The 19350-nt window shown below is 36.4% G+C and overlaps 2 protein-coding genes across 4 annotated transcripts; both read left to right on the forward strand.

Moving 5' to 3' along the window:
* The first annotated feature begins 1664 nt into the window (after positions 1-1664).
* Positions 1665-5602, forward strand: LOC120623290. 2 transcript variants are annotated; one of them, XM_039889235.1, is made up of 6 exons: positions 1665-1710; positions 1889-1922; positions 2345-2356; positions 3584-3706; positions 4899-5029; positions 5511-5602. In XM_039889235.1, exons 1-6 carry the CDS (start codon positions 1669-1671, stop codon positions 5538-5540), a joined length of 372 nt encoding a protein of 123 aa, XP_039745169.1. In that variant the 5' UTR covers positions 1665-1668; the 3' UTR covers positions 5541-5602. The 2 variants fall into 2 exon arrangements, with proteins under 2 accessions (XP_039745169.1, XP_039745170.1); XM_039889236.1 differs by lacking the exon at positions 2345-2356.
* Positions 5603-9688: 4086 nt separating this feature from the next.
* Positions 9689-18261, forward strand: LOC120623212 (prostatic acid phosphatase-like). Of its 2 annotated transcripts, XM_039889097.1 has the most exons (8): positions 9689-9934; positions 10251-10416; positions 10771-10866; positions 11099-11338; positions 12661-12961; positions 14389-14600; positions 15788-15950; positions 17285-18261. In XM_039889097.1, the coding sequence occupies exons 1-7, from the start codon at positions 9897-9899 to the stop codon at positions 15938-15940; spliced, it is 1206 nt and encodes a 401-aa protein (XP_039745031.1). In that variant the 5' UTR covers positions 9689-9896; the 3' UTR covers positions 15941-15950; positions 17285-18261. The 2 variants fall into 2 exon arrangements, with proteins under 2 accessions (XP_039745031.1, XP_039745030.1); XM_039889096.1 differs by lacking the exon at positions 17285-18261 and having other exon boundaries at positions 15788-16140.
* The last annotated feature ends 1089 nt before the right edge of the window (positions 18262-19350 follow it).

The following is a 19350-nucleotide window of genomic DNA, read 5'->3' on the forward strand; positions in this document are numbered from 1 at the left end:
AAATGTATATATAAACTTTAAAAGAATGACACAAGTTTGTAAATAGAATTTCGTCAAAAGAGAAATCTAACAGTCAGTTTTGATATAACTTTTATTTAATAATTACAATAATATGGTTTAATGTTTTAAAAACCTTTATTAAAAAATTTCCGTGTGATATATACCCACATTTTTATATAAGTATAAGGTAAGGTCAGCCGTTTATTTCAATATTCTCTATCCTATGGCAAAATCGTAAACCTTAAATCAAAGTTTCAAACAGCTAACCTATTTTGATAAGTATAATTATTGACCGACCGAAAAGTGGAAAACAATTGCATACAAACAGAGCATCATTTCTGAGGACACGCAAAGAAAACATCCTATAAGGTGCCGCCCCGTGTCTTATCAACCTGAGGAGTAGATGAGCCTAAAGTAACGCCTTAGACCACGTCCTTCAGACCGAAACACAGCAGTACTGCTTGGAAGTAGTATTTCCCAGGCGAGCACTGTCACAATAACCTCTTCTACTATCGACTAAAAATTTTGCACCAAGGGTTTTCATAATACTCTCACTTGGTCCGTATTGGAATCAAACATTTTAACACAGTATAAAAAGAGATGACGGCAGATCAGAATACAGTTGTCAGCACCTCTTCCAACGGGTGTTGTACGAGGCGACTTAAGGGAATATATTCAAAATTCTAAATTTCTTTATTCATGTAGGCCTATCACAGGCACTTACGAAGCGTTCTTACATATATGTTTACACAATTGTAAGGGGATAGTGATAGTTTAGTTCGCCATCTTAAACCTAAAGTTAACCTCGAGGTTTCCAAAGTCTAAGAAGAGGCCAAAACAAACTTATCTCATAGTAAATTTATATTAAGCTATGAAGTTAGAGGAATTCACGAAGTTAATCCTTAACAGTATAATAGGATTTTTCTGTAAGCTTACGTTTTTATATAAACTTTGAAGTTATTGAGAGACATCTCAAAGATTTTATTCGGTATTTGTTATAAAATAATATAAAATTGCTCATGAATGAATTAGCAATTTTATGTAGCCTAGCCCTTTGAAGTTTAGAAATATAACAGAAAACGTACAGCAGCGTCCTTTGTGGCCTGTGCTACAACTACCATCTAGTACGATCGCCAACCCTTGTGTCCAGCGTGTTGTTTACGGGCAATACCCTTGGGAGACTCTTCTTTGATGTGAAAGGAGATACAGTTGTTAGAAACTTCTAATCTCGACTCTCGTCGTAAATGAAAAGTATAAAGAGGCTACATATGTCCCTTACCTACTCGCCTCAAGCATAGATAATACGAAGCTAGGTTAATGTTGGTCGCGTATAAACAGTTTTTTAAGCTCAGCCAGAGCTGGCGGCAATAAAGCGCCCACATTTTTCAAGATATTTGACCTCCGCCCGTGTGCCCGACCTGACATATATAACTGGCCTTTACAAACAAGGTAAAGGCCTAAACTTGCGCCAGCCCACTGGCTTCGTATAAAACCATGCTTCAGAAGAAAACTAGGGTCTGATGTTTAAATTCAAATTCAAACATTCTTCATTCATGTAGGCACTTATGTAGCGTTTATAACATATGTGTAGGTCTCCATTATTGCAAGGTTACCACTTATGACGATAACCGCGTTCGTTAACTTCAAGCTAAAGCTGTAGGGTTCCAAATGACAGCTCTTCCAAGAAGAGCCCTCAACAAACCTAGCCGGGTAATTTAGTGTTATCACCATCTCACAGTCAATTAATTGATTAGCTATGAAGTTTGAATAATTCATATCCAAGCATTTTTATTGTTTTTTTACTATTATATTTAAGAACAGTTTCTTCGGACACTTTATAGCTAATTATTCTTACACTATGATTTTACATGCCAAGTATTTATTTCAGGCCAAATTATGGCAAGGTGTCAGCGAAAGCGCAAGTAAGTTTTTAAAATTTAGCGGAAAATTTACATTGAGAAAAGACTATAAGTAGGACCTAATAGTAGCACCAGCCAACAACAGTTACAATATATTTTGCCATTTTTATTATAACACTCATCATAATGATGTTCACACAGCTCAAACAGGTATATAGAGCTTGGTCCAGTGACTAGACAAACCCTGCTCCTTCAATAGAATTTCCAACCATACTGAAAGCTATTTGATCCTTACTCTTCTGTTTTATCCTCTGGAGTAGAATTTCTAAGCAATTTGTTGTTTGGTTATAAACCTAAGTAAAGCTTGTCTTCAAAATCTTCTCTTAACTAGTTATCCTACCTTACTATCTCAATGTAAATAAACCATAACATTATAAACCAAAAAAATAGTATTAATAAAACAATTATTGTTAATTATATTTCAGAATGCGCAAAACGTAAGTTGACTTCATTATGAACACAATGAAATACGATGGAAGTTTAAAGCTTAAAAGCCAAGATAAAGCTTTCCATACTTATCCGGCTGAGAAGGGCATGAACCCCAGAGTCGTAAAGCGTATCATTTTTAAAGAAGCGTGGTATCGGCGTAATAGGTTGATGGGAAGTGGCTAGATGAGAAAGGCTGACAATTTATAGACAACTTACCGTCCTGGTGCAGCAGTGTAGCTATTAAGTTGAAGCCCCGCAATTTCCATCTTGCATAATATTATAAATGCGAAAGTTTGATTGTTGTTCCTTCACGCCCTAACTAAACAATCAATCAACATGATTTCTGGCATAGTATTAGTTGAAAGAGCGGAGAGTAACATAGGCTTCCTTCTATCCCAGGAAAACAAACGAATCCCATGGAATTTAATTAATTTCTTAATTGTTTCAACTGTCCGATTCACTATATTTTCCATCAAGTTGTCAACGTTCCTTTTTAAAAATTAATGATAGTTGTATGATAATCAATAATTACTTCAAATTTTGTATGGCGATGAAAAGTTGTGCACAGGAGCGCAAGTCTAGTCTGGCATTTGGATGCGGCTCGTTACCTAATACGTATTTTTTGTTTCCTTTTTTTTATTCCACTTGGCCATTGATAGCAAACTGACTTCTCACAAGTGAGTATGCAATCCAAGAGGAAAACTTGTAAGGGATATGGCAGTTCCATTAAACCCATACCACTTGTCAATTACTCAGGATGTAGCTAACAGCTCATTGTAAAACGTGTGCGTATTTCTGCAGTTGAAAATCATGGTTTTTTTTTTTCAAAACAACAGCTTCTGATTGTGGCACTGAAAGGAGTATTCTGTGCAAAGATGGATAGTAGACCTGTGAGTGAAAGGAACACTTCATTGAATTTCATACTTGTAGGTACTTTACGTGTTTGGGCTGGCTGGCAGTAGGTAGAAGTCAATGTACTCGTATAATAGCTTTATAGGTATCTAGCCACTTATTTTTTTGTTGCTCGTAATTACAGTAAAAGAAGCTGAGATAGGTGTCTTTGGCGACGGGTTTGGGTCCCAAATGAGCAGTAGTAGCCTTTAAGCTATTTAATAAAATTTGTGTCTAGCCGGTGTCGCTCCAAATCGGGGAAATTTAAAAGATGTACTCGGGGTGATCGACGTTACCGAGTCAGACTGGCGGCCTTTAAGCTATTTAATAAAATTTGTGTCTAGCCGGTGTCGCTCCAAATCGGGGAGATTTAAAAGATGTACTCGGGGTGATCGGCGTTACCGAGTCAGACTGGCGTCCTGTCGTCGTCGAGCCCGCAGTCGATGCCGCCGTCGCCGTCGCCCACGGTACTTTAGTGGCCTAGCATAACCTTTTTTTTTGTCCTCATACATACGACAACGCCACGGCACAGTAAATACGTATCTACTTAAGCTTATATATTTACTGTGGCCACGGGGAGGCACATGGAAAATTTGTCTGTTATGAAAATGAATAATTTTTAGTATTTACCTGTATTTTATAAGTATTTATGTTTATTATTCATAAATATTGATAAAGTATTTAATACCCATAAAGGTCAAAGTCAAATATTTCTTTATTCAAATAGGCACATAGATAGCACTTTTGATGCGTTGATTATATATACAAACTGTGAACATAGCAGTAAGTACCTAGTGATGGCGTTAACTACATTCGTTAACTTAAAACTAAAGCTACGAGAGTTTCAAGCGCGCCTTGGTCTAAGAAGAAGCCCCTAACAAACTTTATAGCTACGCTTACTTTGGGGCTTGATGGCGATGTTTGTAGGTACTGCTGTAATATATTTATTTATCATGATTAGCCTGTAACCGGTGACTGCTAGACTAGTTCATCTCCCAACTACCATAATAACGACGGTGGGTGGGCGGGTTTGTGATCGAGATGGCAGTAGTGGCACAGAGGACGCTGCTGCTGCCCGTTCACCGTAAAACAAATGAAAACTGAAATCATATTTCACAGGCTTATCTCTGATAAGTAAACCACTGCCATAGTTTTTACTGAAAGAAATCAGATAAAGCCCTGACATCACATGATCAAAATTAAAATCATGTGACTCCTGTCACTTTATTAGTTACGCGTCGCGGAACTTACGTACTATGCGCGTGTCGGCCTTTATCTTCAAAATGGTTGTCATAAGTAAACACTCAAAATGTTTTGAGTTCGTTGGTATGGAAAAATAAATATGCTCCTTTTGATTTAATATTTTCGGAGGGCAATTCCTTATGTAATATACTTATGCAACCTTCAGTATTATTTCGTAATTCTGTTACACGTTGAATATTTTCTTTTTAACTCGTACCAAACCCGCCGGAAGACTATTATGTCCTGAGACACGGCAAATATTTATTTATAATTATTATAATCTCACAGTTTCAACCCGTAAGATTTTTCGCACGCAACCCAGCGAGTATCTTATATCACCTAACTAACCTAGTAGTAGAGCTCATCCGGGCAAGTACTATCGCCAAGTAACCATGTATTTACATTATAATTTTGCAGTTACAACTGGCGTTGTCGCTCGCGAACTGGCTCCTTCAAAAGATGCAGATATTGTGACAGGCGGTACAAGATACGACGCCGATCCTTATCTTAAGCTACTATTGCGGCATAGCGGCAACTTTCGTAAAAAGGTTACGAGTATTTTTGTTAAAAATCTCAACTAATATTTATAAAAACAACTATATTTTTTAAAATATTAGCCGTACTTCGGGCTTTTAACCGCGCGTCAACAAATGCTAAATGATGATGATGCTCAACAATCGGGTTTATTTTGAAACGCAAAGATATATATTTTATAGGACTTTCGTTAGTGCCTTCTAACTTACATACTTTACTTACAAGCGACTTTAACTTTTATTAATTAGTTAAAGAGTAGTTTGCAAAAAAAAAACGGTCACCTAGTCATAACGTCATGTTACAAATGAGACCAGTATAATAGATGATACAAACCTACAGGTATGTAGCCTGCATAAAAAAGTGCTTAGCCTTTTTGAATAATAATTAGTGTGAACCGTGTTAATTTGGAAGTTTAATAGAGTCCCATCTTTGTTTTGGATTTGACCTCCACCAAAATATACTTACTTCTAGAAATAACTATTTTATTCTTTTCAGGTCAGTTCGGCGTTTAACATTAAAATGTGATCGAAATTGTTTGTGCGACAGTGTTATCTGATTTGTTTAAATAAATACATTCCTAAATAATATATATGTTCTTTAATGATTCCCTTACAGTAGGTACAGCTAGCATAGACAGGAGACAAAAATTATATCCCCCGATGATATCCTCTGAAAAGGGATAAAACTAACGTGTCCACCGGCCAAAGCACGGCAACAGAGACAAGGAGACGTCTTTCCCCCGTTTATTATATTAAACCTAGTAGGGTATTAATTATTCCCACTTGTGCGTCAATGCTCAATGAGTAGATAAAGCTGTGGGAGATAAAGCTGTGGTTAAAATAGAAGATTGATGCACCAAGCCCGACCCACAGCCGAAATAAACATGGTAGTACTTCCCAGGACGAGTTCCGTAACAAAATGCTCTACTAAAATACACACATTATATATATATATATATATCTCTATATATATATATATATATATATATATAGAGATATATATATATATATATATATATATATATATATATAGATCAAGATGTGATCATAAACTCCTGCTTGAAAAATTTGCCTTCAACGGTATACGTGGTAATCTATGGAGATGGTTCAAATCGTACATAACAAACCGCTCTCAAAAAGTAGTTATTAATGGTCATGCCTCTAATGTGGTTATGTTAACACCTTGTGTTCCACAAGGATCAATCCTGGGGCCACTTTTATTTATTTTATTTGTTAATGATATTCATGAGTGCTTTATGAATAGTAATTTTCTTCTTTATGCGTCTGCATAAAGAAGAAAATTACTCTAATACTCATAAGATCGTCTGATCTTAAAATTTATAAAAATATTGAAACACCGGATGATCATGCCCAACTTCAAGAAGATTTAAATCGATTCACTGAATACTGTACGAAAAATAAGCTTAACTTAGATAAATACAAATATATAGTACATTCTAAGAAAAATATCATAAGCATTTTCACGAACTCCCTTTGTGGTGTTAGTCTTATGAGAGTTTACAACATTAGAGACCTTGGAGTAACATTGGATGATAAACTACATTTAGACATTCATTGTAAAAAATATAATAGATATAGCATTTAGAATGTATGGTTTTGTAATGAGAGCAATGAATGATTATAAGAGAGCTTCCACATATATTCATTTATATAAGTCAGTAGTGCGGTCGCAACTTGAATATGCTGCTTGTATATGGGATCCTTAGTATGATAAATATGTGAGAAGTCTCCAAGTTGTTCAAAAAAAGTTTCTATGCAGTATGCATTACAGATGTACAAATAGTCGCCTGCCTTATGACCAACTTCTTGGAAAATACGAACTACTTGATTTAAAGTCGAGGCGTAAACAACTAGAAGCCACGTTCTTGTATGATCTGTGTCACAACAAATATGACTGCATCGCTTTGGCTCGTAAACTCTGCTACCGTGTGCCTTTTAGAACTTCTATACGTAGTTGCAGAACATATCAGATTTTTGCTACCACAAAATGCCGCACTAATGCAGGTAAACGCTCACCAATTATGGAGGGTAGAGGTAAGGAGAGTCATCTTATATGGGAGAAAAGTTGAAAAAGTGTCCAGTTGTATGCGCTAAATAACAGTTCAAAAATCCTCCACAATGGCGCTGGTGGATGCACAGGGTATGGTATGAATGTAGCAATCGTAGATGAATTGAAGTATGCCGAGTAAAAAAATTTAATGTCATTATCGACTAAAGTAGTTAATTATTGAGAATTTCAACAACTTACGTTGTACAAAATATTGTGGTAAATATAACCTTAGTTCCTTGTTTATTTTCCAAGCCTACTCTAACATTATTTATATTTGGCGCTTCTTTTAAGAGTTACCTTGATGCAAATGTGGCGCCATTCTTATTTAATACATTTTGACGACACTTTTTCATATACACAGATGATCCTCCTTACCTCTACCCTCCATATCACCAATGTTTAGAATGACACAGATGTATAACGAACACTTTGGCGACGTTGACGTTAATGCAACTAGTGTAAATAATTTCAAGAAGTTGGTAGTAAGCAATCTGAAATATAAAAAAAAAAATAATAAGTAGTTAGTTAGTTTGCATTATAAGTAATGAATTATTTATTATTTTTGTAATAACTTAAATCTCTTAAAATTTTTATGTAGCCCTATTTTTTTTAATATAAGTTTAGTAATCATGGACAATGCTGTGGTCTTGTGCTAATGCTATTTTATTTTTGGATGTATTTTTTGTTAGTTTTGTGCATGACTGTCTGTTGCCCCTAATAAATAAATAAATAAAGATATAAAATTATAAATGTTAAAACACTGAATAACCTAGATTAGGCCCGCGATCTCAAAATTGAAGCAACGTAGCAAGGCATTGCGCTGCTGTAGTTTGATATAAATGGGAGGTCCAAGTTTCGATGTGAATTTTTAGCAGAAATTAATATTTTTTATATTAATTTCCTCTGGTGGCTAGTAATCACCCTACTGACCAAGTCACCCGCTGCTCACAGGAGCAGTATTCTTCGACGTAGCCAAAGCTTTCGACAAGGTTTGGCATGCGGGCTTAATATATAAGCTTCACGACCAGGGCATCCCAGACAGAATCTTGCAACTGCTAAGAGACTACCTGAGCGATCGCACCTTCCGTTACCGGATAGATGGCACTCTGTCATCTACCAGACCCATACGAGCCGGAGTCCCTCAGGGCTCTGTTCTATCACCCCTCCTATACGCGCTTTACACTAGCGACATACAAAGAGCCCCTACGTAGAGCTAGCCCAATTTGCGGATGACACCGCCCTCTATACAACATACCGAACCATACCTCGCATCATATCCCGCCTCCAAAAGGCCATCGAGCGCTTAGGCGCTTGGTTTCGCCAATGGAGGATAGAGGTGAATCCGGATAAAAGCACAGCAGTGCTTTTCACTGGACGAGCCCGCCCTGACCTCAGGGACAAAAGGGACCTTAACTTATTCAACCGTCCTATACCGTGGCAAAAGACAGCCAAGTACTTGGGTGTAACTTTTGACAGTCGGTTTAACTTCGCAGATCACATTAGCGCAGCCCGTAACAAGGCTGCCTTCGTTCTCGGTAGACTCTACCCCATGTTAAACAGACGTAGCAAGTTGTCACTTCGTCATAAAGTGACACTCTATAAAACCTGTGTCCGCCCCATCATGTCATATGCGAGCGTCGCCTTCGCGTTTCGCCCTCCCTCCGCATATAAGAGATTCCAGACTCTCCAAAACCGCTTCATGCGCAACGCTACTGGGTGCCCCTGGTTCGTACGCAACGTCGATCTCCATAGAGATCTCAAACTCCCCACTATTGTTCAATACTTTAAAAAACTCTCGAAAATCTACTTTGAGAAGTCTATCCGACATCCCAACCCTCTCATAGTTGCGGCTTCTTTTTACTCACCCAACCTTAGCGCCACTCTCAACAAGAGGAGGCCTAAACATATCCTTCACGACCCTGACGATCAGATTACTACTGACAATGCTCCCTATCAGAACACACAATCAACCTATGCACAGCGTCTTCGCCGGCGAAGACGAGGTCCCCGACTTCTAACGTCAACCGGACGTGGGCTCGCACCACGTTCTCGGAAGCGTGCGGATTAATCACCGTCCGTAACCCTTTCACTCCAATCGTCGCCTGAGCCGAGGTTCGGCCTCACATGAGGCGCCCTCAGGCCGACGATCCCTTCGCTTCTTCGAGCCCTAGGGTTCAAACTCTTCCTGGCAGAGCCCCATTCCGAGGCTCGCCAACAAGCCCGCGTTACGCTGTTAAAATCATTAGGGTTAATCAGCTACACACAATCCGAAAAAAAAAAAAAAAAAAAAAAAAAAAAAAACTGACCAATTCGTGCTGCCATGCGATTTAGTGTTCATAACAAATGTCTGGTACGATTCCGCGTAGAAACTGATTTGGGGGCTCATAAGTGCCAACCAAAAATCACACAAGACACCAGTGAATGCTACGCACTTTATCAGAACAGCAAGAAGGAGCTACTATACTATGGACTAAAGCACCTTAGACTGATTATACAAGCATTGTGGTAACGCTGGTACTAATATACAGTTGGTATCCTCATTGGACGGTAGTTATAAAAAACTAGTAACATTCTAGTAAACAGAAAGCAAAAAGATAACAAACGTCAAAATAGAGACAAAATTTATTGTAACTTGCATCTTAATATCTATTATCTTCTAAAGATTTTGTTGCTGTAAAATATTATCGGAGTGTTTGGAGTTTTTCTTAATAGTAATCGACGTGGCACACTAGTCACATTAATTTATTATGTATAGAGGCGTAGTTAGTCCTGAGTGTTACGAAATAAAATAACCACAGCTGGTTACAAACCATGACAATGGAATACGAAAATGACGATACCTGGCGAAGGTAGGTGGAATTAATTGCTCACCTCCACAACGGATGTGCCCTGCACTTCTTTCTTATCACTATGAGCTAAATATTCCCATACCAGTCCCATTTAAATTTGTCGCGGGCTCTTAGGCATGTAATACACAACGCAGCGATACAATCTCATAGTATCGGCTCAGTATCCAGAGGTGGCCAACCCCTACAAACAAACTCAATTCAACCTGGGAATTCTTATACACCTTACAAACTTTAGATGAACATGCTAACTATTAGGCCAACTTTGTTTTTTAATAGAAACTTATCATTGTGAATAATAAATTATATGCTTTTGAAGGTCCAGCTCACCCAAGACGGAAATAAGGTGTCACAAAATTCCCAAGATGTCTACAACTACAGCTGTTATAGTGCTGGGGCTGGCAGTACTCAGTTGCTTGCTAGGGTATTGTGTACTGAGCGAAACACTTCCTTATGAGTCGAAAACATTACGGCTTGTTATAATCGTAAGTACATAAAGAAATTAATTTATCAGAATTTGTTTTTTCCACATATAGGTACTGTATTTACATATTCAAAACTTTTTTTTCGTTTAACAGCTACAGATATATTTTCATACAATTATTTGTGTTGTTTTGAAGAATACTCATATTTTAACGGGTTTTAATTGAGAACCCGTAATAACCTGGGTGAACTATTTAACATATTCACAACTTTAGTTTTTTTTTATTTGGTATTTTTAACATAACATGCCAGCCTGTATCTTAATAGCACAGTGTTTTATGACATAGACCAGTATATTCCCACACGTAATCACTTACATAATTGTAACTATTTTAGAACAAATGTTCATGTTACAGTTCTTCCGCCATGGTGCGAGAACTCCAGTAATCAGTTACAAAAGTGATCCTTTTAAGAACTACCAATGGCCTGATGGACTTGGAAGCCTTACGAATGTATGTATATCAATAATTTACCACACAACACAAGTTAGCGGTTTCCCAAAATGTTTTAACCAGTTTTTCTTTTATTATTATTAATTTTAGTTTCATTCCCATTCGGCACTCTGGTGTTAAAGTCTGAAGTTGGTTGAATAAAGTTTTTAGTAATAAATTCTAAAATTACTCGACATTAGTTAGTTATTGTACACAGGTTTAACCTACTAAAATTGTTATTTTGTTGCCACAGACAGGAAAACTGCAAATGTACGAATTGGGCAAGAAATATCGCAGCTACTATGCCAATTTTATACCCGAAGAATATTTTGACAAGGATGTGTACATTCGCAGTAGCGATGCGTCCCGATGTATGATGAGTGCATACACATTCCTTGCGGGGCTTTATCCACCCTCGGAGAGGCAGATGTGGCACCCAGAGATTCCTTGGCAGCCCATACCAGTGCATTCATTGCCCAAGCATTTAGACAATGTAAGAATGCCTTATTAGATAGCCTAGTATGTTAAAGTAAAGTATGTCAGTACATTCTAAAGGGCTAGCATGGGCAGGAGACAAAAATGATGTCCCTTGATTATATAATCTGACAAGGGATATAATTAACGTGTCCACCTGCTAAAGCACCGAAACATGGATTACGAGCAGATTTTTTTTTTTTTGTTTCGCACTCAGTTATCCTCTGACATGGTGTCAGAGACCTTCTTTATGCGACTTTTGCTCTGAATAAGTGCCAGCTCACGATTGTCGTGATATGGTTACGCTACATTGCTTTTTTTTTTTTTTACTCCCTTTTAACTTTCCTTCTACTTTCTACTTATGCGTGAGTGGCGCTGTCTTCAGTAGCCCCGAGTGCTTTGTCAAATGTTATTCTTATATGTTTATAAAGTAAAATGATTAATTAAATTCAAATAAGTATCAATTATAAATTAACAAAAAATAAAATAACTACATTTCATTATAATAATTGGTTAATAATTGTTTTTATTTTTTATATTAAATAGAATAGGAGCAGTTTACACCCGTTACTTATTGCGCATATATTATTTGGATATTATTTCCACTTGTGAGCTCTAAGAGTTGATAAAGCTGTGGGAGAAGATACATTTTTATCCTTTCCCCAGAGATATAATTGTCTCCTGCCTATGCTAGTCGTGCAGGGTACATATTAAAGTGAATAAGGAAAATTGCGCATAGTGGTGTGCACAGGGTTTTTGACCTGGGTATGCATAAAGAAGGAAAATGGCATGAAATCCTGCCCCTTTATGATTTATACAAAAATTTTGAGAATGCACTGCTTTTGTGCATGTATGAAGTGCACGCCACTGTATGTAGGTACAGGTACAAGGCCAGTTGTGACAAACCATACCAAGGTTGGAGTTTGCTGTGTGGCAGTCCATTAGGTTTGTCAAATAACATTCAAAAACCCTAGATAAATTTTGCCGGTTTTAATCTGTGATTAATTTCGGAACATCGAAACCGAATCTAAACGACATTGAATAATACAAGTATTATTCATTGTTAAGTCAACATCTCCTGAGGATACTCCGGTTTCGGAGCGAAAAGTGCGTAGAGGGTGTATTGCCGAGGATCTGTTTGGTGTGGAGTATACGGATTGAAGTAATTATAAATTACATCATACAGATTCTCCTGCTGTTCGCGGAGTATAGGAATTTAAGCTTAATTTTCATAATAACAAAAGTTAAATAATGTAGTGATGCTTTAATTGCAAAGTTCATCAATTAACTAAAGAAAAATAGCTCAATAGCGAGTTTGTGTAATAATTTTTATAATTTTAGTTGGTTGCTGCAACAAAAACATGCAATTTGCACAAGGCAATGTACAATGAACTGTTAGCGGAGGCTAACGCTGATCCCAAATACGCGGAGCTCTTTGACTATTTAAGTAAACACACAAATCAAAGTATGCGCAGTGTATTGGAAGTGGATTTTCTGTACAGTACATTAGCTTCGCAACAGGAGGCCCGCTTGAAGCTGCCGGAGTGGACGAAAAATGTATTCCCTCATAAAATGCGAGATCCATTCATGTTGAGTCTAGCCCTTTTGTCTTATAATGAGACAATACAGAAGTTTCATACTGGTAAGTTGCTTTTTGGTACAACACTCAAAAAACCTGCACTCTGTTCACCTGTTTTTGTCCTAATTCCTAGATTGCCTGGCAGAAATCGTTAGTTTAGCTTAAGAAATAAGGCCGCCTTTTGTATTCTACTACGTTACTATGTGGAATTGATTTATCTTAGAATATCTAAGATAAATTATCTTAGAATATCAAAGATAAATTATGAATATATTAATATGATGAAGCGGTGATAGCCCAGTGGGTAGGACTTCGACTTCACTTTTGGGGGGGCGAGTTCGAATCCCAGCTAGCACCTCTAACTTTTCTAAGTTATGTGCATTTCAAGCAACTAGAATATCACTTGCTTCAACAGTGAAGGAAAACATCGTGAGAAAACCTGCATACCTGAGAGTTCTCCATAATGTTCTCAAAGGTGTGTGTGTGTGAAGTCCACTAATCCGCACTGGGCCGGTGTGGTGGACTACGGCCTTGACCCCTTCGCATTGTGGGAGTAGACCCCTGTAGTGGGCCGGTAATGGGTTGATGAAGATGATTATGAAAATTAAGCTCAATTTGCTGTAGGTACTCCTCGAAAAGCAGGAGAATCTGTATGGTTTAATTTATAACTTTTCAATCTTCTTCTCTCTCTACGCACGTTTCGCTCCAACACCGGAGTATCCTTAGGTGATGTCAACTATACAATAAATAATGTATCCTACACGTGTACGTGGCAATTTGTAGCATGTGGTCGTTGCATGCCTTGCGAAGTGTTGCTACGCTATTAGCGATGCTTTTCCACTTGCTATCAAATTTAAAAATGTTTTACTAATGTAAACCTTATCACATGCACTTATGAATCCCTCCGTGATAGTAAAATGAATTTTGAAATGTAAAATGTAAATTGTTAATGTTGGATAAGAGCAACTGCTAAGTTTCTTGCCGGCTTCTTCTCGGTAGAATCTGCCTTCCGAACCGGTGGTAGAGTCACTACACACAGACAGACTTGACGTTTCAAAAGTGCTTATATTAAGCTTACTTGAAATAAATGAATTTTGAAGCGTTCGTATATTTAACATGTTAACACTAATGTTAGTGATGGTGATAACTGTAAGGCTAGTAGGTTCCCAAACGCGCCCTGGTTTAATAAGCGCCAACAACAAACTTAGCCGGGTTTTTTTTCAATCACCATCTCACAGTTAAGTTAATGTTTAGCTATGAAGTTAGAGCAATTCATAACCAAGCTTTATTGTCATACATGTGATCCTTATTTTATACTTTTCCTTTTTAGTTGTTTTGTTGTACTTTTCTTTTTGTTCTATGTACTTTTTGTGATGTGCAATAAAAGTATATTCATTCATTCATTCATCCTTAATATTATAATAGGATTATAATATTATATCAAGTGGGATGTCTGTTATATTATTGCTATAAAAAATAATAATATTCAGGTCCAATCCTCGGCGAAATAAAGCAGCAGCTATTGGAAAATGTGAACAATACCAACGTCGATCGTTCTCTATACATCTATTCCGGCCACGACGTCAACGTTGTGTCTCTGTGGCGGGCGCTGGGCTTCCATGAACTATTGGAGCCGGAGTACGGATCCAGTATTGTCATCGAGCTGCATCAGGAGGTTGAGCAGGAAAACTTCTTTATTAGAGTAAGTTACAGGAGGTATCTATACTACGTAACCCATTTTCTTGTAGTGGTAGACGGCGGATTGGCGCAGTTTGCAGCGACCATACTTTCTGAGTCCAAGGCCATGGGTCCGATTCCCACTACTCGAAAATGTTTGTGTGATGATCATGAATGTTTTTCAGTGTCTGGGTGTTTATATGTATATTGCTATTTATTTGTGTATATTATTCATAAAAATATTCATCAGTCATCTTAGTACCCATAACACAAGCTACGCTTACTTTGGGGCTAGATTTATTTATTATTTTTCTAGTTTTTACTTAGTAACTGTAAAGGAAAAACATCTTGAGGAAACCTGCATGCCTGAGAGTTCTCTGTTACGTTCTCAAAGGCGTGTAAAGTCTACAGATGGTGTACTACAGCCTAAACCATTCACAGGGGAAAACTTGCAATGCAGCGCGCCGATGTCAACAATAGCTTATAACAGTCTGGGCACGCTGGGTCGGGCTGGCTCAACGGTGAGCGCTGTGAATTTTAAGTAGGAGGTCCCGGGTCCGATTCCCGGCATATACAATTTGGGAATTTATTATTTCTGAATTTTCTCTGGTCTGATCTGGTGGGAGGCTTTGGCCATGGTTTTTGGCCCTACCGACAAAGACGTGCCACTAAGCGATTTATTTATTTATTTATACACTTTATTTGTACACCACAAATAGGAAAAAAAAAAACAATGATTTAGTGTTCCGGTGCGATATCGTGTAGAAACCGAGGAGGGGGTGTGACCACTGGAGATTTCCTTCATTTTCATACCCTGTGCATACCCTCTATGGACGCCACTGGGTGTGACTATCATACTCCGTAACAGGTTAGCCCGTTACCATCTTAGACTGCATCATCACTTACCACCAGGTGAGAACAGTCAAGGGCTAGCATGTAGTGGAATAAAAAAAAACGGGTTTGTGACTCGATTTTCGGCCCTTGCCGCTAACCACCTGACGGGTTGCTACGGCGTCACCGGGGGAGTGGGGCGAGCGCGAAAGCTCGCCATGAGAAGAGCCCCAGGGCTCGACGACATCGGGGGACGGAGTACACAGTTGCCCGTTCTCCTTTATATTCCCCGAGTCACCCGCGGGAAGAGGAGTGAGGGAGGGGCGGTATACCTACGGGTTATTCAAAAAAAATAATTCAAGTAAATTTTCCTTGTTACAGTTGTTTTATAGGAACAATACTAAAGTGGAAGTCCCCATAGAATTGAAGCTGCCCTACTGCGACGATCCCTGTACTTACAACAGATTTGTGCAGCATCTTGATACTCTTATACCACAGGATTGGGAAGCTGAATGCCAAAATACGAGTCACTGAATTCTTTGAGGTGGGTCGTCTAATTTCTAAAAGACTAGCGTTTTTGTTTAAACGATAACTTTGTGTGTTCTATTCGAATTTTATTTTCATTGGTTTACAAAGTAAACTATTCGAAACTTTTGCCGATGTAATTTAGTTTTGATTTATTATTTGACGGCCGATCTGCGCAGTGGGCAGCGACCCTGCTTTCAGAGTCCAAGGCCGTGGGTTCGATTACCACAACTGGAAAATGTTTGTGTGATGAACATGAATGTTTTTCAGTGTCTGGGTGTTTATATGTATATTATAAGTATTTTATGTATATTACCTATTCATAAACATATTCAACTGCTACCGTAGTATCCATAACACAAGTTACGCTTACTTTGGGGCTAGATGGCGATGTGTGTATTGTCGTAGTATATTTATTTATTTATTATTTAATATCTTGTGAATTCCGCGCTAAGCAACTTTATTAGAATAAGTGTGAATAACGTCTAAAACACGACGTTTGCGACTCGTTCAGTTTCATTACAATTTCCTTTGTATAACATTGGGTTGTAGACTGTAGTTATTATTTATGAAAGAATTGGTTTATGATAGTCAGTGGAAAAGTTTTTAGCTGCCAATCGATATTGAAATTTAAAATTAAAACAGTAGAGTTGACTTTTCTTTGTGCTAGTGTTTTCAATGCTGTTTTGACTGGGATATGAAAACGATTCTATAGTCGCAGCTGCTGTTAAGAAGTGTTATGCTATGCTCTTTACTAATCGCTTTTAATTCAAATAAGGTGGGAATTGTTATTGAATATAATCATATAAGTGTCAAATTTAAACTTAAAGTGAAAATGTCGAGTACTTAATACTATAGTAGTATTAAGTATTTCATTTTATTATTATATTATTTATAGCTTTTTGTCCAATATTTTTCGGTTCTTGGAAAATCCCAGGCGAACCGTTTATTTTCCTCGGCTAAAATGTACCAACCCGTGCTAAATATTGTCAAGATATTACAGTAACTAAGTTAATTTGTATGAAATTCCGCGAATCCGGAACCTGTGTATTTATTCGGGATATATACATATATATATACATATGCTATAGGCATCCAGAATCTTTATGCTAAGTTTCATTCGGAACAGTGCAGTGGTCGAACCGAAAATAGGTAACAAACAAACAGACTTTCAAATTAATTGTAATGCTAGTAATAATTGTATATTTTGCTAATTTAATTGCACATATAATTTCTTTGTAAAATTAATTAACATTTCATTATATTTATTTGTAAATCTTTATGAGATAATTATATATATTTTTTATTGTACAATAGACTTATACAAGTCTTTACCAAGTGATTTGATTACAGAGTGATTACGCGTATAATAGACCGAAGCCGGGGTGTTGTAAATCATTTTCGGGACTTAGCTGTGACAATCAAATTGTAACATGCATAGTTCTGTGACATACATTGGTGAATCTTTCGCTTATATTTAGTACCCGTATATTTAGTATATATAGGCGTCATATTTTCTCTATTTAGTCTATGGTATACAATAAGGTATTTAGGTAATTACAATTTCGTTCCCCATCCCTGCGCCTGAGTGTTGTGTTCTTAAAAAGTTTTGAGAGTTACCTGTTATCAGCTTTAAATGCGATATTTTGTTGTAAATACTATTATAGAAAACCAAATATTTCCTTATTCACATAAAAGTGTATAATCTATGTGCCATGTTATATAAGTGCAGTAAATAGTCAATAGAGTATAATACTGTACAAAATATTTAAAGTGATATATTATTTAATCGTATCTCGAATAGAAACATTTAAAATTAATTAAAATTGTCTAAATAATTGCACTGTACTAGGTGAATTAACAAAAACCGCTATTTCTTTTAAACTAGGATTGTAATTCGAGGTGAGGTAAGTGCTATAGAAGCAAACTTACTTCTTTTCAGACAGTAGAAGGTATAAGATGAGTGGACCACGCGTTGATCACTCATTGGGCACGCGTCGTAAACTACAAACAACAATCTATGTCACATAATTTAAAGCTCACATTTCAGTGATTATAATTTGAGTTGAGTTGGTGTTTAATCGTTATGGTGTACAAAGGCCATTAACCATTGTTTACTATAAACCAGTTGGCAAACCAATGGCGTGCACTTATCATAAATACAAAAGCACTGCATACCCAAATTATTTTATATAACTAGTATTGGAGGAATTTCTCCTTTTTTTGTCAACTACCTGCTCCATCTACTACTATACCCTCAGGGTGAATTTAAAGCATTTGTCTTAATAAAGTGAGTTGAGGTATATTTTCATAAATACTAAAACAAAGAGTTACCTTCTTATTTATATTAATTTTATGTTCTATTATATTAAATTTTATATTTATATGAAATAACTTTTATTTGTTATATATTACAATGGAATTGTATGGATATATAGTTTTTGACATCCTTGTTTAGAGTAACATTTTTGATAACGTATTTTCCGTATTCTTTTTAATGTTTTTATATCTTTACTGAGTAAATGTAGAACATTTAAACACTCGTATATATTCATGCATATAAATGTATTTTTTATGATCTATTTAAAATATAATAAACTGTTTAAACTATCATATTTACCGTTGTTAATTGTATATCTATCAATTAATTAAACATATAACTATACTATATGAGATATGTTATAAGATAACTCTTATAGTTTTAGACTGATTTTATGTAATAAAACTTATATTAATAATGAATTATTACATAATTAATGATATTATTGTTAATTGAAACGTTGTGAGAAAGCATTTTTATTGTTTTAAATTACTTAACTTGTTGTATATTTTGTTTTATTTTTTAAATTTATTAATTATCAAAAAAGTCATTTAACAAACACAATTATCTTCAATACATAATGAATGTAAGTAATAATGGTCGTTGTTTCTTATCTTTAACAAGTGCAGCAGGCCAGAAATGTTGTATTTAATCAATTAAAAAAAGGCATAATCATCCGTATTTTGTTGTTAGTTCTAAAGTTAAAATTATACGTAAAATGTGTCCATGTAAGTCTTAACTAGATTTCCTTCAATAATAATTAGTCTTCGCTACACTTCAACTATGGTATATAGTAAGCTAGCTTTACCATAGAATCTCTAAATTATGCGGCAACTTTGAAATCTATGACGTAGACTGAGATCTATAGTATAAAGCGTTTTTAGCTATATCTCAGACTTAAAAAAAAGTTAAAAAGATACACAAATATGTGTTCGACATAATTCTATCTCGCTTTAACACTAACTTTTGCTGAACAAAATAACAAAGACTTGAAAGAGCTATAGCTAGTTGCATAGTTACGCAATGTTTTGTCTTCTTCTTTCGAATGTTAAAATACGAATGACGATGAAAAGATTAATTTATTTTTTTAACAGACTTC

Source organism: Pararge aegeria, chromosome 4, assembly GCF_905163445.1.
Source record: "Pararge aegeria chromosome 4, ilParAegt1.1, whole genome shotgun sequence".
NCBI classification, from domain to species: Eukaryota; Metazoa; Arthropoda; class Insecta; order Lepidoptera; family Nymphalidae; genus Pararge; species Pararge aegeria.